The 25,464-nt window shown below is 43.2% G+C and overlaps 1 protein-coding gene across 4 annotated transcripts in view; it reads left to right on the top strand.

The window, feature by feature from the left end:
• The first annotated feature begins 1,254 nt into the window (after window positions 1-1,254).
• The window catches only part of LOC132397071 (RNA-binding protein FXR1-like), a 190,519-nt gene continuing 166,309 nt past the window's right edge, over window positions 1,255-25,464 (top strand). The window contains exon 1 of one of the 4 annotated variants that reach the window (XM_059975330.1): window positions 1,255-1,410. In XM_059975330.1, the coding sequence (XP_059831313.1) occupies window positions 1,360-1,410 (51 nt within the window). In that variant the 5' untranslated portion in view covers window positions 1,255-1,359. The remainder of the gene's footprint in view (window positions 1,411-25,464) is intronic. The other 3 variants (XM_059975329.1, XM_059975328.1, XM_059975331.1) reach the window with 3 other exon arrangements.

Below are 25,464 nucleotides of genomic sequence, written 5' to 3'. Positions count from 1 at the left end.
AGCCTGAAGGTTGAGAGGTAGTAACTGTTCTTGAACCTGGTGGTGCGAGTCTATTCCTTCCACTAGATGGCAGCAGCGAAAAGAAATGCGGTCAATACAGGTACAGTATACATTATATTAACCGTATCACCGTTACAGCACGGAAACAGGCCATCTCGGCCCTTCTAGTCCGTGCCGAACGCTTACTCCATGCATTTATTTTGTAATTTGACCCTTCCCTCAGTACTATTCCTCCCACAGTGTCACCTTGCCTCAGAACCACCCTTCCCACAGCGCAGCATGGTAGCGTCCTTGTTCGCACGCTGTTTTACAGCACCAGTGATCAGGGTTCAATTCCCGCCACCTCCTGTAAGGAGTTTGTAGGTTCTCCCCGTAACTGGTGGTTTTCCTCCTGGTGCTCTAGTTTTCTCTCAGCGCATGGTAGGTTAATTAACCCCGTGACTCGACTGGGGTTGCTTGGCGGTGCGGTTCGATGGGCCTATTCCACCCCATATCTAATAAATAATTAGAAACGAAATCTCCTGTATTAACACCATTCCTCCTTAGCAAGCTCACTGCAGCCCATTCACAAAGCGCCTCAAAAACCCAGCCCGTTTTTAACCCTTGTCCAATCAGAGGTCAGACAGTTTGGTTTGAGGCGGCGGCTGTCTATTGGCGGTGATAATAGGCAATGACGAATCAAAAGTGAATCGATGAGAACCGCTCACTGTGATTGGTGGCTTTGACCATTGTGACAGCGGGCGCGGCTATTAGTAACTGACTGGCCTGCGACCCAATTAGAACGCAGAATTATTAAAGGATCGCGACAAGACATCAAACCCAACCGATAAGATAATTGCCCTTGATTGATAACTGTGACATTCCATAAAAACGAAGATTGACATGAAAATAATCCAATGAGCATGTTCAAAAGGCGAGCGCTAAACCTATCAACTCGTCGCATTGGATTTCGCAGACAATAATTTTGGGAATGTTGGAGCAACCAATCAGCAGGCTGGATGTTTGCCCAATGACAGCGCACGAAAGGCGAGCCTGTTCTGCGGAGCAGCCAATGGGCGTAATAGATTGTTCGCCTTGAAGTGGAAGGCGGGGCTTTGGTTTGGGAAGATGGACGGGCAGAAAGGCCAGTCAGCGTTGGAAAAGCATTGAGATTGACGTACAGTTGCAACCAATTGGTTTAAGGACCCTGGGCCACCTCACACCATTGGCCGAGGTGGGCCAATCGGCGGCGGCAATGAAGGCGTGACAATAAGTAAGAAGGCGGGGCATTGTTAATAGCCGGCGCAGAGACGCCGAAAGGGCTTTTTGGTCGGTGGCGGCGGCGCGGCGGGGCTCTCCGTGCTGCGGCGGAGCTCAGCGATGGATGGGCTGGCGGTGGAGGTCCGCGGCTCTAACGGCGCCTTTTACAAGGTGAGGAGAGCTGAAGCTCGGCCCTGCCCCCAACACACTTCCCTCCCTCAGCTCCGGTGAATGGCTCTGGGTCGGGGCGGGAGATGAGGCCTCCCAGGCCGACGTCTGCGACCTCTTGTTTTCTGACACCTCCCTCTGCAGCCTAATCCCATCCCCCATTTTGGCTTCATGCCCCCCCCAGCCACACCCCCTACACCAACCCTGCCCCAGTCATCACCTGCCCCCCTCGCTTTTCCTCTTTCCCTTCAGCCCTGGCTATTTCCCCGTTCCTCCAATCCCACCTTTGCTACCCCTACACTTTCCACTTGTCCCTGTCCCACGGCAACCCCGCTTGCTTTGCCTATCTAAACCATGTGCACTTCTTTGGGTATCCCCTCCCCCTTCTCCCCCTAGCGTCCCCGTCCCCTCCCCCTTCTCTTCCCCCCCCCCCCCCGGCGTCCCCGTCCCCCTTAGTGACCCCCCTCCCCCGGCATCGCATTTGGTCTGACGCTGTCACTCTTTCCTTTGAAACTATTTCATACTATTTCAGAAGAGTCCAAGTCCCCCTGCACCTTTGTCAGTCATTTGTATATATAGTGAAATTCGCAGCAACACGGTTCGAGCGTTGTACAAGTCTTCACTCCAAACTCCCATCTTAGCAACCAGCTGCAGGTGGGAGTTCACATACTTCTCTCCCACCATACTGCATGAGGCAGCAGGGAGTTGAAACAGGAGGGATTGACTGGTTACGGGTGAACGGTGAAATGTTTGAAGTGAACCTCAAGTGGAGCTAATTCACTCAGGACTTAGTTGCCAGTGGCAAGTGTTGGATGTGCGTTTGATTTTAACATTTAAAGAGACATTTGAATAGGTACACAGATGGGAGGTCCACCTGCAAGTCGATGGGACTAGGATAATAGTTTGGCATGAGCTGAGGGACCTTTTTCTACTCTGGGACTGATTGAATTTTGAGTGGTATTAGCATAACACTATTGCTTGCTGTGAATTCCCCGTCTGTAAGGAGGTTGTACGTTCTCCCTGTGACTCTGTAGTTTTCCTCCCACATTCCAAAGACCTACAGAACAGTGGGGTAATTGGTCACGTGGGTGTAACTGGGTGGTGTGGGCTCGTTGGGCCGGACAGCCTTGTTACTGTGCCGTATCTGACTGAATAAAAAAACTGAACACTCTGAAGCCATCCTTCCAGTGGAAAAACAGGGAAAATCTCTGCATATTGATAGAGGCTTTACTGTATTGGAGCTGATATTTTTAGTTCTGAGGTTGAGCTCTTGTTTGCCTCTTTCAAAGCTGAGCATTCTGAGCGTCCTTTCTAACCGAGGTATTATTTTTTCCTGTTAGCCACAAATTACCCACTGCATTGACTTCAGTAGAAAGAATGTCTGAAGGAAATGCTTTGAGTGATCCTGAAGATGCCCTTCCCTCCTCGACAGTAGAGGCTGAAGCATAAAATTACGTATCTGTTACTGTTAACCATGGCAAATGTATTACTGAATAGGCAAATGCAATCAAGCCAAGTAAAGGTTGGCCAAGACTCAGTCTGAATTACAAAGCTGATTGAGAATTTGTGCAGATCATTAAAATAACATGAGCAGGCACAGAAAATAAATCAGCGAGTGCTTATGGAATATTGGCCTTCCAATTTTATATGTAAGTGGGATTGAATTTGTGTAACTACTTTGCAATCTTATGGTTAGACCATGTGTGTAATGTTATGCTCCATTTTTCACGATGAATATTTTTAACCTTGGAGTGAGTGTGGTATAATTTTCCCAGATTGATAGATTCCCACATTAAATTGTGCACGACTGGGGCTATTTCTGCAGGGCATGACTCTAGCGGTTAAATTCCTCAACTTGGATCTTTCAGTAAGATAGTGACATGCTTGATTGCAGCAACCTCTCCGGGTCCAACATAAGATGCAAATGTTTGTTTTAAACTTTTCTCTCAGGATTACAAGACCCTGATTAGTAATGCAGAGTACAGCAGGTCTGGTTCATTGGTGAGACCAGTGTTGGGGGAACTACATAGTTTCAGTTGTTTTGTGGACCAGGTCCTCATGCCTGTAACAGCCATCCGGGGAGCAAGTGGCCAGACATGTTGTGGGAGAGAACAGATGCGTTGGAATCGCTGCTGTGTTAGGGACTGGCTCCTGCAGGCGGACTCTCTTCAGTGCTGTTTGCTTCCTGGAGGACAAGCTGGATTGCCTTTGTCAGATGAAGAACTGTTGTGCTTGCAAGTGATTAGCTCCAGGACAACATCCCATGCACTATTCAATACCGTGCTAATATGTTGAAACTGATTTAGTAACTATATGTACTGTTTTGCATCTTGACCCTGGAGAAGCATTTTCATATATCATTTAGCTCCATGGTTGACTGATTTGAGAACTTTAGTATTCTTAATTCACTGCTTCAGTCCTATTTTGTGTCCCTGTCTTTTAAAAACAAAAAATGTTTGCAACGCTCTCAAGATTCGGATTCATTTCTTTATCAGATGTGCATTGAAACCTACAGTGAAATGTGTTGCTTGTTTTAACAAACAGCACAACCTAAGGATGTGCTGGGAGAAGCCCACAAGTGTCACCACACATTCTGGTGCTAACATAGCATGCTACAATGTTCAGCCAAAATATTTCTTTACTAGTCCCTGAGAATTGAGTTTGATAATGGTTGGGGAGAGGTGTACTTTGCCTTGCGGCTCAGTAGTAAACTTGAATGGTAGATTGGTTTTGAGGGGACTTCCTTTCCTCTCTTTTGCAGTTGTCTCAAGCCTTGTTTGTGAATCCTTCAAATTATCTTTGTGACACATTCTCAGTACGAATACTGCCTTCATTGTACAGTGACCAAATCATTCCTCCTGTGAAAGTTTTAGCAGATGGTTGTGGTGGGGACTGCAGACTGGAGCAGCTGGGCACTGAATTGAAGGACAAATGATTTTAGCTATCTGCCTCTATCTTCGGGTTTCATTGGAGCAGCAATGAGGTTCAAACTTATAGTGCCAGTGATTACCAATCAGGGCTTGATTCCTGCTGCTGTCTGTAAGTTTACATGCTCTGGTGCTGGAAACACTTACAGGCTGCCCCAGCACAGTCCTTGCTGTTTGGCTATGATCCAAACAATACTGTGCAGTTTCAATGTACTTGTAACAAATAAAAGCAAATCTTTAATTTTATGCAGGGTAGCAGGAGAGGCTTGTGGAGTTGGTTAGGGAGTTTCATGCTAAAGTGGGGAGTGTTAATAGATGGGGCTGTCATTGTCAGGAGGCTGTGGACTAGCTTGCCTATTCCCTGTGGTTAATTAGTTTTATGTAAAAGTGGATACTCAAAACTTCAAATTTCAAGGCAAATTTCAAAAGATACTTATCACCATAGCTTGAAATTACAGTGTACATGTCATCCAACACCAGGGCAAGGCAGGGCAGGTCGATGTGCTCCTTTGAATGGGTGGGTGCCTTAGCAGTTTTCAAAGGAGAATAGATTTGAAAGCATGTTGGATTAAAGTAAAAATTTTCTTGTAGCTTAACTTCCTACACTGTACTTTTGTATTACCTATGTACATAATTGTTCAGAGAAGTTAGTTCAGTATATATTCTGGAAGTCAGTTTCTCTGTAGCAGGTGTCACACCATTAAATCTGGCTAATTCATGGGTCATTTGTCATGATAGTATTTGTTATTCTAGATTGAGCTAGGGTTTAGTATAAGATGACCACAACCACCTTGTTCTTTGTCTTCATTCTGATTAGAGAGTATATTGTATGAGGGTAGTTTGAGCTAACTTGGGACTTTTTGTCTGTGGAGAGCAGCATGAGAGGAGACAGAGATACAAGATCAGAATCATAGATTGAGTGGACTGACAAGAGAATTTTTCTCAGGGTGAGAATGGCTAATACAAAGGGGCATTTTTTTGTAATTTTTTTTATTCAAGTTCATCATCGAACAAACATTTCCATAAGATTTATTTCAGACATTGTACATATATATCATATATAATCACAAAATCTCTACAAAGTATTTATCTGAGGTATACACTTATAGAAAAGGGTGGAAAGAAAAAACAAGCAAAAGGAAAGAAATGTACAAGTAGGGAGTGATCTTTTTTTACAACAGATTCATTGATTTGTGAGAATAAAATCAGGCCTATGAGGCATTATGTAGTTAAACCATTTTTCCCAGTATGAATCAAATTGTTCCAGCTTATGGTTAACAGATGCTGTTATCTTCTCCATTTTGTAAATGTCCATTGTAATTTGCATCCATGTATTTAAAGTTGGGCTCTCCTGTGATAACCATTTCCTAGTAAGAGTCTTTTTACCAGCCACCAACAGTATGTTCATTAAATATTTATCTCTTTTCAACCATTCTTGAGGTCTATATATGGTCTTACTCTCTAAGGGTATTTCACATTTAAAGATGTCTTGTAGGGCATTGTGTATCCCCCTCCAATAGTTTTTGATGACAGGGCAGTCCCAAAAAATATGATAATGATTTGCATTTTGATTTCCACAATTTCTCCAGCAAACAGGGAGGTTACTATCACAATGGGATTTCTGAGAGGGTTGTAATAAAATATCTTATCAAGTCTTTCCATCCATACTCCCTCCATTTCTGTGAACTGGTACACTTCCATTGATATCTCCATATTGTTGTCCATTCTTCTTGAGATATAATTATCCCTCTTTCCTTCTCCCATTTTGTTTTAATGTATGAAGTCAAATGTGTTTTAAGGTTTGACAACCCCTTATACATGCTTGAAATTATTCTACTACCATTATCTGAATTATATGCATTTCTAAAGAGCTCTATCAAGCATGTATTTGCCTTGGTTACATTTTTAAACGTCTTATTAACAATATTGTCACATCTGTAAATACCGATTTAAAAAATCTTGTTTTTCTAATGAGTGTTTCTCTTTAAGCATTTCAAAACTGAACAGTGTTCCTTCTTTCATTATGTTGCAAAGAACTGTTAATCCTTTAGCTGTCCAGTCCTTAAATCTAGCATCCAATTTATTTGGTGTAAAATCCGAGTCATATGCACACCATTTAAGAATTGCAATATCTCTAGATTATATTCTTTTATAGTAGTTTTCCATATTTTAAGAGTCAATTTCACCCATGCGTTATCAATAGTATTTATGTACCTTTGCAGGTTATCAGCTAAAATTGCTTGTATGGGGATGGGAAGTACCCGCTCCTCAATGTTTTTCCATTGAGCGTCATATGATGGGTTGCACCAACATATCACAGCTCTCAACTGTCCTGCAAAATAATAATCTCAAAATAAGAGAAGGTAGGCCCCATTCCCCCTTTCCCTTTGCTAATTGTAAAGTTTTGAGATGAACTCTAGGCCTTTTACCCTGCCAAATATACCTTGATAGCATCTTGTTCCATTCATTGAATTTATTTTGATTAATCTCAATTGGTAGGGTCTGAAAGAGATATAATAGTCCGGGCAGTATATTCATTTTAATAGACTCAATCCTTGAACTGAGACTGAAAAAAGGAATCAGGTTCCATCTTGCTACATCTTCCTTAATTTTTTAATATAAAGGCTGATAATTACATTCTGATAATTTTGTCAAATCTTTTGGCATAATGATGCCCAAATATTTGAAAGACTCTGTGTGCCTTGCCCAGGGATATCGACTTTCAGTTTCTCTTGGTGGTCTATAGTAATATGAAAGTAATTGGGTTTTATCTATGTTGATCTTGTATCCTGATAATTGACCATATTGTTCAAAGGATTGCATCAATTTAGGTAAAAAGTATATTGGTTGCCCTAGATAGATCAAAATGTCATCTGCAAAACAAGCCAATTTATGCTCTGTGCCTTTAATAGTAATTCCCCTGATATCATCATTTTGTCTGATGTATTGAGCTAATGGTGCCAGATATAACGTGACCATGCACAACCCTGTCATGTGCCCCTTTCTGGGGTAAGACTATTTGATAAATATCCATTGATTTTAATCCTAGCAGTAGGATTGTCATATAGTGTCTGTATAGTTTTAATAATTGTGTCTTGGAAACCAAATGCTTATCACTATTGCTTCGATTTTATCTTTTTGTATATGATCCATAATTTGTATATTTTCTTGAGCCTGGTGTTGTCATATAAACCCTATCTGATCATTATGTATCAGTATGGGTAAAAACTCCTGTAATTGTTTGGCCATAATGGAGGTAAATAACCTATAATCTACATTAAGAACGGATATTGGTCTAAATGACCCGCATTCCATTTTATCCTTACCTCCTTTTGGTATAGCTGAGATTATCGCTTCCTTCCAACTGGGTGGCATTTGTGCCTTTTTTTAGAGCCCAGTTCAGTGTTGGGAGTAAAACAGAATTAACTCAGTTTTAACTTCTTTGTACCACTCTGCCGTATACTCATCTGATCCTGGTGACTTGCTTAAAAGCAGCTTTTAATTCAACTTCAGTTATGTCAGTTCTATTTTGTTCTTTGCTTAAAGTGGGTAACTCTAGAGAATTCAAGAAGGTGTCAATTTGGGTTATGCTTCCCCCTGGAACTTTGGAATATAGAGTTTTGTAAAACACTTCAAAAGCTTCTTGAATTTAACTTGGCTTATTTTCTATTATTTTCGTTCTTGGGTCCCTAATTCTATGAATTGTATTTTCTGCTATCTTTTTTTTTCAGTTTCCACGCCAGTATTTTCATAGATTTCGATCCACTTTCATAATGTCTCTGTTTCGGAAACATTTTTTTTCCTGATTTCTTGTATAGCCAAACTATTTATTTCATTCCGAATTCTTTTAATTTCCCCTAATGTATCCTGTGCCAAATTCAATTTGTGTTTTTCTCTAGTTCCTTCAGCCTATTTTGTAATTCCTCTAATGTTTTATTCCTTATTTTTTTCTTTATGAAGATACCGCTATAATTTTCCCTCTTAAGACCGCCTTCAGAGCAACCCATAAAATGGGAGGTGAAACCTCTCCATTATCATTAAGGGGCGTATTTTTAAGGTGATTGGAGGAACATATAGGAGGGATGAGAGTGAATATCAGGCAGTTAGAAAATGAGACTGGAGAAATAATGGGGACAAGGAGATGGCAGATGAATAAATGAGTATTTTGCATTAGTCTTAATGCTGGAAGACTAACAATGCACCAGATGTTGAAGGGTGTGAGGGGAGAGAAGTGAGTACAGTTACTATTACAAGGGAGAAGGTTCTTGCTTGGGGAAAATCTTGGCTGACGAACTTGTTGGAATTCTTTTGAGAAGATTATGAGTACTATAGGTAAAAGGGGTGTAGTTGATGTTGTATATTTGGATTTTCAGAAGGCCTTTGACAAGGTGTCAAACATAAGGCTACTTACCAAACTAAAAACATATGGTATTACAGGAAAGTTTGCTAGTATGGTTAGAGCATTGGCTGATTGATAGGAGGCAGCTAGTACGAATAAAGGATGCCGATGGCTAGTGGTGTTCTGCAGGGGTCAGTGTTGGGACCACTTCTTTCTATGCTGTATATAAATGATTTAGATGATGGAATAGATGGCTTTGTTGCCAAGTTTGCAAATGGTACAAAAATTGGCAGAGAGGCAGGTAGTATTGAGGAAACAGGAAGGCTGCAGAAGGACTTGGATTAAGAGAACGGGCAAGAAAGTGGCAAATGAAATACAATGTTGGAAAATGCATAGTCATGTACTTTGATCATAGAAATAAATGTGCAGACTATTTTCTAAATGGGGAGAAAATCCAAAACTCTGAGATGCAAAGGGACTTGGGAGTCCTTGTGCAGAACACCCTAGCTTGCAGGTGGAGTCAGTGGTGAGGAATACAGAAATGCAATATTAGCATTCATTTCAAAGGTCTAGAATACAAGAGCAGGGATGTGAGGCTGAGGCTATATGAGGCACTGGTGAAGCGTCACTTTGAGTATTGGAAACAGGTTTGGGCTCCTTATCTAAGAAAAGATGTGATAGCATTGGAGAGGGTTCAAAGGAGGTTCACAAGGATGATTTTGGGAATGAAAGGGCTATCATATGAGAACATCTGGGTCAGTACTCACTGTAATTTAGAAGGATTGGGGGAGGGAAGTCTCATTGAAACCTTTTGAATGTTGAAAGGCCTAGACGGAGTAGATGTGGAAAGGATGTTTCCTGTGGTGGGGGAGTCTAGGACAAGAGGGCACAGCTGCAGGATAGAGGGATGTCCATTTAAAACAGATGCAGAGAAATTTCTTTAGCCAGAGGGTGGTGGAATGTCAGAAGTTTTTGTTTAGTGGTGGGTATGTGGAATGCACTGCTGGGGTGGTGGTAGAGGCAGATAAGTTAGGTACATTTAAGAAACTTTGACACCAGTATGTGGTTGATAGAAAAATGGTAGGCTATGTAAGAAGGAAGTGTTAGATTGACTTTAGAGTAGGTAAGCAGTACAACAGCATGAGCTGAAGGGTCTGAACTGTGCTAGGTACACTAAATAAACAGAAATAACTCACGTACTTTTGAAGAACCTCTTGATTGCAAAATCACCAGGATCCAACAAACAGTGTTGCTTTTGAGGAATCACAGCGGGGTGAGCCTCCAGATCTGGAGGAAACTGAGGGGGATGGTGGTTCAGCTACTGGGGGTATTGCATTTGAGGCATTGCAGTGCAGATCTGTGAGTGTAGATGATGGGTGAATAGTCCGGTGGGAGTTGGACACAGGCTGTCTAGGTGTCAGAGCAACACTGATGTTTTACTGTTTTTACTCCCCAGTCTGGCTTCGTAATGTTTTTAATAAATTAGCTTATTTATCATAAGTATATTGATAACCAAAATGTGTCACTTGTGACAGTCTGAGGATGTTGTGGGACAGCCTTTTACTGCCACCATGTATACAGTGCCAACACATTGTCCACAACTTGCTAACCCTAACTTGTATGTCTTTGGAATGTGGGAGAACCCATGCAGTCACAAACTCCTTGTGGACAGTGGCAGGAATTGAACCCGGGTTGCTGGTGCTGTAAAGCATCATTCTAACTGCTATGATAGTGTGACACACCATGGATAAATATTTTAAGTTGTCCAATTTAGGTTTTGTACTTTGTTGCTTGAGTTGTAGCACTAAATTGTCCACTTGACCTTGCATTTGGGTCCCTCATCACCTGGGATATGCCCTCTTCTCAATGTACCACCTCCTCAGTGGTAGCCGAAGCCTGAAGAGAGACACTCAATGTTTCAGGAACAGTTTCTTCCTCTTGGCCATCAGATTTCTGAGTGGTCCATGTACACCACCTCGCTTTTTTTTGTTTTTGCAATACTTATTATTTTATTTTTATTGTAATTTATAGTTTTCTATCATGTACTATGATGCCCTTCTGCCACAAAACAACAAATCATGTGCCTGTGATATTAAACCTGATTCTGATCCAAGCAGTCTGTTCAAATACACAGGCTGTAAATGTTTTTGCCAAAGCTTCTCTAGTGCCCAGTCCAGTTATCTCAAATCTTGCAAAAGGAAAATTAAAGTCAATGTAACCTCAACAGATCTAGATTTACAGCTGTGAAAGGGGTGAATGTTCTGAAAGATTGAGCATTTTTCTAATCCCTCTTTGTTGAGATGTTCAATGAAAGAAGGGGTGTGCAGTTTCCAACCTGTGTATTTAACAGTTTTTTCTTAGTTTTCAATGGGACAATTTGGCGGAGAAGACATTGCCTCACACAGTAACTATGGCTTGTTACATCAGTGCCTTTGTTTTTCAGACGATAAGACACAGGCAGAATTAGACTATTTGTCCCATCAAGCCTGCTTCAACATTCATTTCCCTCCAACTCCATTCTCCTGCCTTCTCCATGTAACCTTTGCACTTACTAAACTCATTAATCTCCACTTTAAATATACCCAATGATGGCCTCCCCAGCCATCGATGGCAATGAATTCCCCAGATTCGCTACCTCTGGTTAGGTAATTTCTTCCTCATCTCTCTTCTAAATGGATATCCCTTTATTCTGAGGCTGTGCCCTCTGCTCCTAGACTCCCTCTACTGGAAACATCCTCTCCACATCTGCTCCATCTCCAGGGGTCAGCAACCTTTATGACTGAAAGAGCCACTTGGACCCGTTTCCCACAGAAAAGAAAACACTGGGAGCCGCAAAACCCGTTTGACATTTAAAATGAAATAACACTGCATATAACGTTTTGTTTTGCCTTTATGCTATGTATAAACAAACTATAATGTGTTGCATTTATGAAATTGATGAGCTCCTGCAGAGAAAACGAAATTACATTTCTGCATGCAACAAAAACATTTTGAACTCCGAAAATAAGACGTTGGGTTGAAGGTTACTTTTAAGTAAAATACTCAACGTCTATTTGAGTCCTTCTTGTATTTATGAAAAACACTAAACTTAAATTTGCCGCCAGCAGCAAACCAAAAATAACGTCAGCCAGCTGTCAACCTGAAAAATAAAAGGACTATTTCACTGAACAATGAAAACATATGAATATACGTAAAATAATAGGCAATTAAAATATTTATCATACTTGGTCAGGTTGACTCACACATGACAATGCAGTCGTATTCGGTAGGGATGGATCGATGCTTAGGGGAGTGACCGGGAAGGATAATGTGTTTTTTTCCTCTCTGAACTCACAGAAGCGTTTTCCAAATGATGTTTGCATTGCGATGATTGCAGAATGTAAATACTCCGAATTTATCATGTCGTGACCTTGTTTGAACTCTCTCAAATTGGGGAAGTGAGACAATGTGCCTTTCTGTAAATCTCTGGCAAGCACTGTCAACTTGCGCTCGAATGCCAAAACATCCTCCAACATGTGCAGGGCTGTGCGTCCTTTCCCCTGAAGAGCTGTGTTCAGCGTGTTCATGTCTACCATGAAGTGTAGCTTTTCCAGCCACTCTGGCTGTTCCAGCTCAGGAAAGGTGAGCCCTTTGCTGCCCAGGAAAGTTTTCACTTCTTCCAGACACGCGACAAAGCGTTTCAGCACCTCCCCTCTGGACAGCCAGCGATAAAAACACGTTGTAGCGGTGTGCTACACGCAGTCAGTAAACTGTAGTCAAAGATAGCTTTATTCGAACTAAACAGCCTTGCTTTTAAGCCTCCCTCAACCCGCCCCCCATGGGCGCGGATGCTGCAAAAGACACGTACTCACAAACCCCCGTAGGCTATCTCCCTTAGCCTGAACGCTGGCTAATTGTGAGCCGGTTCGGATGTGTCAGGAAATGGGTTGCCACAATGTCTTATTTAGATTGTACAAGATCACCATAATCTTCAAATTTAGAATTACATTTCAAAAACTAACAAACCAACATAAAATACATTTTAATTAAATACTGACCAATTATTTCCCAAAGCAACAGGGAGCCGCAGCACAGACGTAAAAGAGCCACATGTGGCTCCGGAGCCGCGGGTTGCCGACCCCCGATCTAGGCCTTTCAATATGTAACAAGTTTCCATGAGATATGGTATAACAAACTTGAACATTTAAGCAAAGTTCGGATCTTTGTGGCAACTGAAGTCTTGGTTCCGTTTACCTTCACAGCACCTGAATGCATAATGCTGTAGCAGAGCAAGGTAGTCCCATATCCTCAGGTGGAATCTCATCCCAGCCGGCAGAGTGACACCTATCTCTTCCCAGCTGGTGTTGAGGCATCTCCTGGAATTATTTGGGTATTGGGTCAGTGAAGATAAAATGCTGGAGGAACTCAGCAGGTCAGGTGGAGAGCAATATGACGGAAATAAACAGATGGTGTTTTAGGCTTAATCCCTTCATCAGGACTGAAAAGGAAGGCAACAGAATTCAGAACAAGAAGGTAGTGGAGAGGAGGAGTAAACTCGCTTTCAGGTACTCTGCAGCTCATGTTCTTGGTATTATTTTTAGTTACTTTTTGAATTATTTGCATGCACATTGGATGTTTGTCAGTCTTTGTTAAGTATGGCTTCCTGTAGGTGCCTGCAAAAAAGAAATCCGGAGTTTATTTTTATATGTTGTAGCTGATTTTTTTATCCGCTGATTTTTTTTCTCCGTGAACAAATTTGAAATCTTTGGTGGGCTTTCGTGTTCTTTCCCAGATATAAAGGCTGCATATGTTGTCAAACTCAAAGCTATTAAAATCGGCAATATCAAATAAAGCAACACAAGGCCCCTGGTCCTGATGAACTCACCAGTGAATTCTATAAGAGTTCACAGGGTTATTATCAGAGCCTATGCTAAACATATTCAATCATGCATTTAATTGTGGTCTCCTCCCACCATCACTGAGAGAAGCTAATATCTCCCTAATTCTTAAGAAAGGAAAGAGCCCTGAAGATTGTGCCTCCTACAGGTCTATTTCATTGTTTGATGTTGACTTTAAAATCTTATCTAAAACCTTAGTGTTGCAACGAAAAACTGTGTTGCCTTTTATCATAAAAGAGGATCAAACAGGTTTTGTAAAAGACCATAGATCATCTAACAATATCAGAAGATTACTTAATGTGATTCAGGCATGTCATCAACAGGCAGTGGATGGCATAGTGGTTTCCTTAGATGCAGAAAAGGTGTTTGATCGTGTTGAATGGGTGTATCTTTTTTTCACTTTAGAATGATTTGGTTTGGGCAATAATTTTATTAAGTGGGTGAAGGTTCTTTATAATGACCCTTCGGCTGCGATTCTCACTAATGGTATTAGGTCGGATAATTTTAGTATTCTGAGGGGCTGCCCTTTATCATCACTACTTTTCACACTAGTAATCGAGTCATTGGCTAAGGCTATTTGGCAAGACCCCAAAATATCTGCTCCAGACATAGGACTAAAGTTACATAAAATTACATTGTATGTAGATGATCTAATTTTCTTATCAAACCATGCTATATCAGTGCACCACCTTATACAATGCATCAATTCATTTAGCGCTTTTTCAGGTTATAAAATCAACTTTACTAAATCAGAGGCTATGCCTCTGGGGAATCGGAGCAGGTACCTGACACTCAGGGTGTTTTCCGCTTTAAATGTCCACAGACAGGTTTTGTTTACTTAGGCGTATTTATCACCTATATTTGATCAATTGTTCAAAGCTAACTCTGTGCAGTTATTTGACAAAATCAAACAGGATCTTGAGGGATGGAGCACTCTTCCCATTTCTTGGCTTGGCCGAATATCCTTGCTCAAAATGAACATTCTTCCTCGTCTGCTCTACTAATACAAATGATTCCAGTCATTTTTACCCAACAAATACTTAATAAAAAAAATAAATGGCTGGTTTGTTTCTTCTGGAACAAAAAAAAGACCCTGTGTTTAAAAGGTCTAAGTTACAGCTTCCCGGTAGTCTAGGGGGTCTGGATTTTCCAGACATAAGAAATATCATTTAAGTTCCTTTTTATCTTATGTGGTTGACTGGGTTTGCAGGGACCCCTCCTCAATTTGGCTGGACATTGAAGCTTCACAAGCAAAATGCCCTCTTATTTTACCCTCCTGATGAAGGATTTTGGCCCAAAACGTCGTCACTACATCCTCCCATAAATGCTGTCTGGCCTGCTGAGTTCTGCCAGCATTTTGTGCTTTTATTTATTCCCAGCTTCTGCAGATTCACTTGTGTTGCCCTCTTATTAATTTGCTTTTCCTCAATAAGATGAAACTAGTTAAGGAATATTGTCGCAATCCAATAAAAATTAATACAGTCAGGGCTTGGAGGGCAGTGTGACAAATTGAGGGCAACGCAGCGAAAATATCACCCTTCACTCCAATAACCGGCAGTCCAGATTTTCAGCCTGGCACAATGGACTCTGGATTTAAACTTTGGATTTCTAAGGTATTTTCTATCTAGGAGATTTGTTCGATGAAGGAACGATGATGTCTTTTAGTCAAATAATGTGTTTCAGAAATTTAACATACCCAACAAGGATCTTTTTCATTTCTTTCAGGTAAGAGATTATACAGAGAAACATCATTGTTAACTGATTTCTATAGTTCTGACATAGTGTTTTGTTCTAAGGGTGAAGTCTCCATTAGTACTTTTTACAGCATCCTGAGGGAATGTTCTTGTGGAGAGGCTGAGCAGCTGGGAAGGGTCTGGGAGGAAGAGCTGGGAGTAGAAATTACAGCTGAAACAGGAAGACATCTGTGATAATGCAAAGAAAATTTCAATTTGTAATAGAACTAAAGCATTGCAACTCAAAATTCTGCATAGAGCCCATCTGACTCCAGATCATCCTCTCGAAATTTAAGATGGGGTTTTCTCCAATGTGTTCTAAGTGTAAAGTAAATACTGGAACTTTCACCCACTGTTTTTGGACTTGTCCCAAACTTCAGGCATACTGGAGTGATATTTTGGGTGAAATGGAAAAGATTCTGAAGATGGAGCTTGAACAGGGCCCAGTGTCTTTTCTCTTAAGCTTACCCAGCAGTGGTATATTTAATGCACACCAAAAAAAACTTTTTAACATCCTGACTTTTTCTGTGAGGAAGAACATTTTACTTTGTTGGATATCCGATAAGGCCCCTGGTCTTTTTGGTTAGCATAAATTAATCATGGAATGCATTCCTTTGGACTTTTTGACATGTATGGTACACTTAAAAAAAAATAATTTTCATAAAACATGGCAACCTTTTCTGACTTTCAAATCTCTTACTATCTTTCCTTTCGGTTAGTCCTGACGAAGGGTCTTGGCCTGAAACGTCGACATCGCTTCTCCTTATAGATGCTGCCTGGCCTGCAGTGTTCCACTAGCATTTTGTGTGTGTTGTTGTTTGAATTTCCAGCATCTGCAGATTTCCTCGTGTCTGCTATACTAATAAGGACTTTTGTGTAGGATGTTGTGGTGGTGTCTATATTTTGATGGAAGTGTTCTGATACCTGATATCTGTGAGGGGAAGAAAAGTAAATGTAAGTGTATCTGGAAATTTAAAGTTTTGTTCTGAGCAAAAACAATTAAACAAAAATGCAACACAAATTGCTGGAGGAACTCAGTAGACCATGCAACATCTATGGGGAAAAATCACAGCTGACATTTTGGGCCAAAACCCTTCAGCAGGGCTGGAGGAAAAAAAGCTGTGGACTAAATTTGAAAGAAACAATAGGCAATAGGTGAATCTTGGATGGGGAGGGATGAAGCAAAGAGCTAGGAAGTTGATTAGGGAAAGAGACAGAAGACTATGGAATAAAGAGAAAAGAGAAAATGTGAAAAGGAAAGTTCTTTAGGTTGTGTCATGGAATGGAGGGTATTGACTTCAAGCAGCAGTTGTTTCTGAAAGAATTTGGCAAGGGAGTGCCTGTAGCCTCAAAGCATTCTGCTGAATTCTTTATTGTTATCAGTTCCCCCTTAATTCATTCATGCTTAACGAGCACCTTGAAAACATCACCTTTAATGGCCAGGCTGTGAAGTGTGCCAGGTATTCTGGTACTTTTCCCTTGTTTTAATGTGGCAGTGTAGCGGTGTGCTACAAGCAGCGCTAAAATTACGACACGGAGTCGGTAACTGCAGTGGAAGAAAAACTTTATTCGAAATACCCAGCCTTGCTTTTAAGCCTCCCTCAACCTGCCCCCTGTGGCGCAGAGGCTCCAAAGGCTCTGTGCTCGCAAACCCCAGTAGGCTATCTCCCTTAGCCGGAATGCCGGCTAATTGTGAGCCGGTTCGGATGTGCCAGGAAATGGGTCGCCACATAACAACCCCCCCCCCCCCCCACCCCAGAACCAGCGATACACCCCCCAATGTCCACAGTCTGGGCCGGAACCTGTTTGGGAGGTCGGCCTCTGCGCCGCGGTGCCGGAAACTTGACCGGTTGCGCCAGGTCCACATGGGCCGGTTTGAGTCGGTCCACCGTGAAAACCTCCTCTTTCCCCCCAACGTCCAGCACGGACGTGGACCCGTTGTTCCAGAGCACCGTAAGCAGCTCCTCATAGAGCCGTTGCAGCGGTGGCCGATGCCTGCCCCTTCGTACAAACACAAACTTAGAGTTCTGCAGGTCTTTGGGTACGCAGGTCGGGTTCTGCCCATGCTGCGAAGTGGTTATGGGGGCCAGGTTACCGAGCTTCTCGCATAATCTGCCCAGGACTGCTGCGGGTTCTTCCTCTTGCCCCCTTGGGGCTGGTATGAACTCCCCGGGGACGACCGGGGCAGCCGTACACCAACTCGGCCGACGAGGCGTGCAGATCGTCTTTGGGCGCCGTGCGGATGCCGAGTAGGACCCAGGGAAGCTCATCCGCCCAGTTAGCTCCTCGCAGGCGGGCCATGAGGGCCATGACGGTGGAAACGCTCCACTAGCCCGTTCGACTGCAGGTGGTAGGCAGTGGTGTGGTGCAGCTGAGTCCCCAAAAGCCTGGCCATAGCTGACCACAGGCTGGAGGTAAACTGGGCGCCTCTGTCGGAGGTAATGTGGCCCGGCACACCAAAGCGAGATATCCAGGTGGTGATCAGTGCCCGGGCGCAAGATTCGGAGGTGGTGTCGGTGAGAGGGATCGCCTCTGGCCATCTTGTGAACCGGTACACGATAGTCAGGAGGTGCCGCGGTCCTCGCGACACTGGCAGGGGGCCCACGATATCCACATGAATGTGGTTGAAATGCCGGTGGGCGGGATGGAACTGCTGCGGTGGGGCTTTGGTGTGCTGCTGCACCTTGGCCGTCTGGCAGTGCATGCACGTTTTGGCCCATTCACTGACCTGCTTGCGGAGTCCGTGCCAAACGAACCTGCTGGAAGCCATCCGGACAGTTGTCCGGATGGAGGGTTGCGCCAAGTTATGAATGGAGTCGAAAACGTGTCGCCGCCAAGGTGCCGGGACGATGGGACGGGGCTGGCCGGTGGTGATGTCACAGAATAGGGTCCTCTCACCTGAGCCTATGGAGAGGTCCTGGAGCTGCAAACCGGAGACTGCAGTTCTGTAACTCGGAATCTCCTCATCTGCCTGCTGTGCCTCTGCCAGTGCCTCAAAGTCTACTCCTTGAGAAAAGGCATGAATGGTAGGGCGAGAGAGCGCATCCGCCACAACATTGTCCTTAGCTGAGACGTGCCGGACATCCGTCGTGTATTCAGAGATGTAAGACAGTTGGCGTTGCTGGCGGGACGACCAGGGGTCGGACACTTTCGTAAACGCAAAGGTAAGCAGTTTGTGGTCCGTGAACGCAGTGAAGGGCCGACCTTCTAGGAAGTACCTGAAATGCCGGATTGCCAGGTAGAGCGCCAACAGTTCCCGGTCGAAAGCACTGTACTTGAGCTCGGGTGGCCACAGGTGTTTGCTGAAAAACACCAGGGGTTGCCAGCGACCTGCGATGAGTTGCTCCAGTACCCCACCGACTGCCGTGTTAGATGCGTCCACTGTGAGGGCGGTAGGGACGTCCATTCTGGGGTGCACTAGCATCGCGGCGTTCGCCAAAGCTTCCTTCGTTTGAACAAAAGCAGCGGCGGACTCCTCGTCCCAGGTAATGTCCTTGCCCGGACCGGACAGCAGGACGAATAGGGGGCGCATGATCCGGGCAGCTGAAGGGAGGAAACGGTGGTAGAAATTGACCATACCTACGAATTCCTGAAGGCCTTTGATCGTGGTGGGTCGGGGGAAGTGGCGGACCGCATCTACGGGTTGCCCCGTCTTTGCCTGCTCAAACATGAGGCAGGGTGTGTGTCCGTCGGCCAGAGACAACATCTCATTCATTAAAGCCGATGGAGGTCTGTCTCCCAAGCCATCCAGGTGCAGTAAACAGGCAGCCTGCTCGCGCCGTGAGAGTCCGAAAGTCCTGAGGAACAGGGCTTTGAATTCCGTGTACTTGCTGTCTGCCAGGGGCAACTGTACGAACTCCGCGACCTGGGCCGCTGTGACCTGGTCGAGGGAGCTCACCACGTAGTAGTAGCGGGTGTCCTCTGAGGTGATCTGCCGAACGTGGAATTGGGCTTCAGCTTGCTGAAACCATAGGTGAGGTCGCTGCGTCCAGAAACCCGGCAGTTTCAACGAAACCGCATGAACAGAGGCAGCGGCGTTCATTTCTGGTCCAAAAATTGTTTGGACCGTCGGGGTCACCAATTGTAGCGGTGTGCTACACGCAGCGCTAAGATTACAACACGAAGTCGGTAACTACAGTCGAAGAAAAACTTTATTCGAAATACCCAGCCTTGCTTTTAAGCCTCCCTCAACCTGCCCCCCGTGGCGCAGAGGCTCCAAAGGCTCTGTGCTCGCAAACCCCCGTAGGCTATCTCCCTTAGCCGGAACGCCGGCTAATTGTGAGCCGGTTCAGATGTGCCAGGAAATGGGTCGCCACAACAGGAAATTTTCCTGAGAACCATGTTTTATTCATGTTGTTCCCATGCACATTACATTAACAAGGTTAGCTTTCCAGGGAAGAGCTGGCTTGTAAGTACAGGTTGATGGAACTCCATTAGTTTGTAGTATTCTCTCATACTCTGTGACTGGTCAGATAGCCCACTCCTGCTAGCTCTTATCTTCATTACTAACACTGGCTTTCTGAATAGGCAATTGTTCTTGTATTCTACTTCTGAGAATTTGCCATGATTGTCCTATTGGTTTGGGATGGGAAAGGGCCAGTGTTACTCTTTGTATTACCGCCAATGCCATGACTTGCTAGGATTTTGGCACATTGCCTTTGCTGTGCTGAGATCACACACAATGATGCGACGTTCGTTCATCCTAAGTTGAGCTGCTCTGTACAGTTCTTTCCTCTGCCTCCAATTGCACGTTTAACACCTGTTTTTTTGACATTTCGTTTGCACTGCCCTGTCCATATCTCAGTAAATCTTTTCATCTCTACAGTTTCTTGGTTCCAATTCTGACCATTTCATATTTTGATTTCCTTTGTTGTGACAAGTGTCTTTACCTTCACCTGCACAGACCCAGAGTTCTTGAATTTTCTTGCCCCCATTCCTGTCCTCCAACTTCCAGACACCTACTTCTGACCAACCACTGGAACAAAGCATTGAACACCCCCCTTTGCCCATGACATCGTGCTGACCTGATAACGTCTCTAAACTCAATCTAACCCATCCCTCCTACTTAGCCCTCCATTTTTTTAAAATCACCCATCTACCCATCTGAATCTCTTAAATGTCCCTAATGTATTTGCCTTTACCACCACCTTTGACATATTCGAACACCCACAATTGTGATTAAAAATACTATCTCTGACATCCCCTCCTGTGCTTTCCTCCAATCACCTTAATTATGCCCCCTCGTATTAGCTATTTCTGCTCTGTGGAGAAAGTCTCTGGGTGTCCACTCTATTTATGCCTCTTATCTGGTACACCTCTTTCAAGCCACCTTCACTCCAAAGAGAGAAGCCCTAGCTCACTTAACCTTTCCCCATAAGGCATGCTCTAATCCAGACGGTTTACTGAGAAACCTGCACTCTCTAAAGCTTCAAATCTTTCCTCTATTAGGTGATCAGAACTGAACAGAATACTCCCATGTACTCTAATCAGGGAGTGAAAGAGCTACAACATTACCCTGTGGCTCCTAAACTCCATTCCTGAACCAGTGTTACCATCTTCAACAGTGGTATGTGGTGATTGTGTGGGTAAAGTACATTGAGTCCTTTTGATAGGTAACAACAGTAACTAAATGCAATTTCTTTTAAAACCTTTGCAAGTATTTGCAGGAAAAGGAGAGGGCGAGTCAACTTGAGGTGAACACATGCCCAGACTCTCTGAAGCAAATGGAAGTGGGAAGGGGTAAAAATGAAGAAATCAACTGTAGCAAGGAAACTCAAACAACTTTGGCAAGGTGCTTTGAAATGCACCAAAGTACTTGATCATGTTTTGCATTAAAGTATATAAACAGATTTGCAGGTTAAGACGATAATATTTAGGAGCAGAATTGCCCCATTGAGTCTGCTCCGCCATTTCACCATGGGTCATGCATTTTGCCCCTCAGCCCCAGTCTCCTACCTTCTCCCCATACCCCTTCAGGTCCTGACCAATCAAGAATCTATCGACCTCTGCCTCAAATGTACCCAATGACTAGGCCTCCAGAACAGTCTGTGGAAACAAATTCCACAGATTTGCCCATCTGACTAAAAAAAATTGCTCTTCTGTTCTAAATGGACATACCTCTATTCTGTGGCTGGTCTTGGACTGCCCCAACTTTGGAAACATCCTTTCTATATCCACTCTATCAAAACCTTTCAATATTGGACAGATTTCAATGAGGGCATCTGAATTTTAGTGAGTAGAGGCCCAGAGCCATTAAACGTTCCTCATGACAAGCCTTTCAGTCTCAGAATCATTTTCATGAATCTCCTTTAAACCTTCTCCGATATCAGCATATCCTTTCTTAAATAAGGTCCAAAACTGCTCACAATATTCCAAGACTCAACCGGGAAGTCAGCCTTTAGGGAATCCTGCATAAGGACAGATTTGCAGCTCAGATTTTTTTATTTTCTCTCCATTTAGAAAATAGTCAACAGTTTCATTTCTTCTACCAAAGTTCGTGACCATAAATCTCCTGACACAATTTCATCTGCCACTTTGCCCATGCTTCTAATCTGTAGCCTCCCTATTTCCTCAAAATTACCTGCCTCTCCGTCTATCTTTGTACCATCTGCAAACTTTGCATCCAAATCATTGATATATAACCTAAAAAGAATTGGGCCCAACACAGACCCCATTACGATACCACTAGTTACTGGCAGTCAACCAGAAAAGGCTCCCTTTATTCTCACTCTGCTGTCTGCCAAGCAGCCATGGCTTTATCCATGCTAGAATCTTTCTGTAATGCCATGAGTTTGTAATTTGTGAAGCAGCCGTGTGTGTGGCACCTTGTCAAAGGCTTTCTGAAAATCCAAGTACACAACATCAACCAATTCTCTTTTGTCTTACCTCATTATTTTTTCAAAGAATTCTATCAGATTGTCAGACAAGATTTTCCCTTGAGCTGACTGCAGTCCATTTTATGTGTGTCCAAGTACCCTGAAATGAAGAATGTTTGATGGCTTTGGGCCTGTATTCACTGGAATTTGAAGAATTAGTGGTGACTTAATTGAAACATCAAATGGTGAAAGGTCCTGATAGTGTGTGTGGAGAATATTTTTTCTATGGTGGAAGTGTCTAAGACCAGAGGACGCAGCCTCAAAGTAGAGGGGTATCTTTTTAGAACAGATGAGGAAGAATTTCTTTAGCCAGAGAGTAGTGAATCTGTGGAATTTGGTGCCACAGGCAGCTGTGGAGGCCAAGTCTCATGCAGAGGTTAATAAATTCTTGATTGGTCTGTGCTTGAAAGGATATTGGGGGGGGAGGGGAGCAGGAGATAGGGGCTGAGAGGAAAAATGGATCAGCCATGATGAAATGGTGGAGCAGACTTGATGGGTCAAATGGCTCATTCTGCTCCTATATCTGATGGTCTTACAGAACATGATTAGCCGTAGTTGCCTCATTATAGGAAGGATGTGCAAGCATCAGAGAGAATGCAGTGGAGATTTGCCAGGATGCTGCCTGGATTAGAGAGCATGAGGATAGGCTGAGTGAGCTAGGGCTTCTCTCTTTGGACCCAAGGAGAATGAGAGGTGACTGGGGGTGTACAAAATGGTGAATGTGCCAGTGATATTCACCAGTGAATGGTGAATGTGCCTGATTCTGATAGTGAATTACCAGACATTTTCCCACAGAGCAGAAAAGGCTAATATGAGGCGACATAATTTTAAGTAAATTGGAGAATCTCCTTATCCCCAATGTTTTTACTCCTTAATAAATTTAGCCAGCTTTCCGGATACAAACTTAATTTACATAAGTGTGAACTCTTTCAAATAAATAGAGAAGCACAATTACTAGAATTTTATAAACCTCCCTTTTAAAGTAGTAAATAATCAATTTACTTGGCATTACAGTAACAAGAAATTGTAAGTGTCTTTTTGGAGAAAATTTCACTAATCTTTTAAATCATGCAAAACAGAGTTTAGCACAGTGGTCACCCTTGTCCATGTCTCTGATAGGTCAAGTTAATGTTGTTAAAATGAAGATCCTTCCTAAATTTTTATTACTTATTTCAATCTTTACCAATTTTTATTTCTAAAGCATTCTTTGGTTCATTAGATTCTATTATCTTGTCCTATCTATGGAAGGCCAAATGCTCCAGACTAAATAAAGCTCATCTTCAAAAACCTAGAAGGATAGGTGGAATGGCCTTGCCTAATTTTTGTGTATGTTACTGGGCAGCCAACATATGTTGTCTTATCTTTTGGTCTTTCTTTTTTAATCAGTCTGACTGCCCAACATGGGTGGCAATGGATTTGAACTCCAATACGAACCTCTCCATATCCACACCTCCTTGCCATTTGCCTAAATCAGGGGTCACCAGCATTTTTTTGCACCACAGACCGGTTTAATATCAACAATATTCTTACAGACCGGCCAATGGTGGGGGATACTAAACACGACCGGAATACAGCGATACTCGAAGGAGGTTCCTTATGTCTAGTCTATTCCGCAATTTAGTTTACGAGGCTATCAGCATTTGCTTCTGTCCCGCTTGCTCACATTTTTTCTGCTCAAAAAACTCAGTGGGTTTGTCTTTAAGTGCAGGGTGCTTGAAGGCAGTTTTGAAGGCTTCATTGCCTCATTAGGCAGCTCTGGGCCCGAACTCCAGTTTCCCACCCTCCCGCTGCTAGACGCCTTGGCCAGGTGCGGCTGGTCATGGGTGGGGTGAGAGGACAAGGTAAGGGCTGGAGGTCCTCGTGCCAGGGCCGCGGCGGTCACAGTCCGGAGAGAGCGACCAACCAAGCAAGGAGTGCCACAAGACACATGCCAGTCCCCCTTGTAAGCTCTATCGGCCGACAAAAGATTGTCTTGAGGGATGACTTCCGGTAGGTTGCAGCAAGGTAGCTGCTCTGGTACTTACAAAACCCTGAGCCTGAATTAGATCGTCTGTGAATATTTTAGCACTGGGTTCCCCGTGAACGTTCGTTGTGGTAAATAGGCTTAGAGGCGGCGCCCATCTGTCTGCGCTCCAGGCCAGTAGCAATGGCACTTCTTATCAGTTACTTGAGGCCAACCAATGATCCCTGGCGCAAGTGTATCACTGCATTTAGGCGACTGATGACCTTGCGTTCATTCAAGTTCAACAGTGGATGTGACGGAATGAGGAAAGGTGCAGCTGAATCATATAATTTTGTGGCCCAGTGGTTGGGGACCACTGGCCTAAATCAATTGTTAATCCAGTTATCAGACACACTCCGAAAATATGGGCTGAGTTCAGAAAATATGGGCTTCACTGTTTTTCTCTCTCTAGTCTTATTCTACATAATCATCTTTTTCAGCCTTTATGCAAAATTTAACATTTCTAGACTGGCACAGAAAGAGATTAGGTGCTTTGAAGATTTTTTCATAGATAAGCACTTTGTAACTTGAACAATTGTCTGTAAAGTTTGGCCTACGTAACACTCATTTCTTTAGATTAGACATTTTATCGACCCTTTAACACCAAACTTTCCTGAGGTACCCGTTAAAAATGTTTCTTCATGTGAATCCATTGGGTAAAGGCTTAATTTCAACTATTCAAGATATATTAGCGATGTTGAGGTGAGCCCCCTTTGACGAAATTAAAACTGCCTGGGTGTGTGAGTTAAATTTTTCTTTGTCCGACGTGGTTTAGGATTCAATTCTCAAGTCAGTTAATTCAACTTCTCTATGTGCTGACCACTTCCTTTTACACTTAAAGGTGGTACACAGGGCTCATGTCTAAAACTAAATTGTTGCGGTTTTATGCTGGATATTAGTCCCTGTTGCGATAAGTGTAAAAGCAGCAAGGCCTTTCTTATTCATATGTATTGTGCTTATCCTAGCTTGGAGAATTTCTGGAGAGATGTTTTTTAACTTTATCTCATAATTAACTGCTATTTGGAACCTACCCCTCTGATTGCTCTGTTTGGTACTTCGGGAGAAAGTGATAAGCACTTGACTCTAAGTGTCGTACCTTGTCTTTTGGCCAGATGTGCAGTCTTTAGGTGGAGAGATGCTGCCACTCATCCTCAATGGCTCAGAGATATCATGTCCTGCTTAGACTTGAAAAGATTCATTATTCATTTCTTAATTCGGACATAAAGTTCCAAAAGGTGTGAGGACATTTTCTTGAATATTTTCATAATTCCCGTTTAGATTAAGGGTGCATCCTTCTCTTTTTT

This window comes from Hypanus sabinus, chromosome 7 (genome assembly GCF_030144855.1).
Source record: "Hypanus sabinus isolate sHypSab1 chromosome 7, sHypSab1.hap1, whole genome shotgun sequence".
In the NCBI taxonomy this organism is placed as follows: Eukaryota; Metazoa; Chordata; class Chondrichthyes; order Myliobatiformes; family Dasyatidae; genus Hypanus; species Hypanus sabinus.
This window is presented reverse-complemented; position numbering and strand designations above follow the sequence as displayed.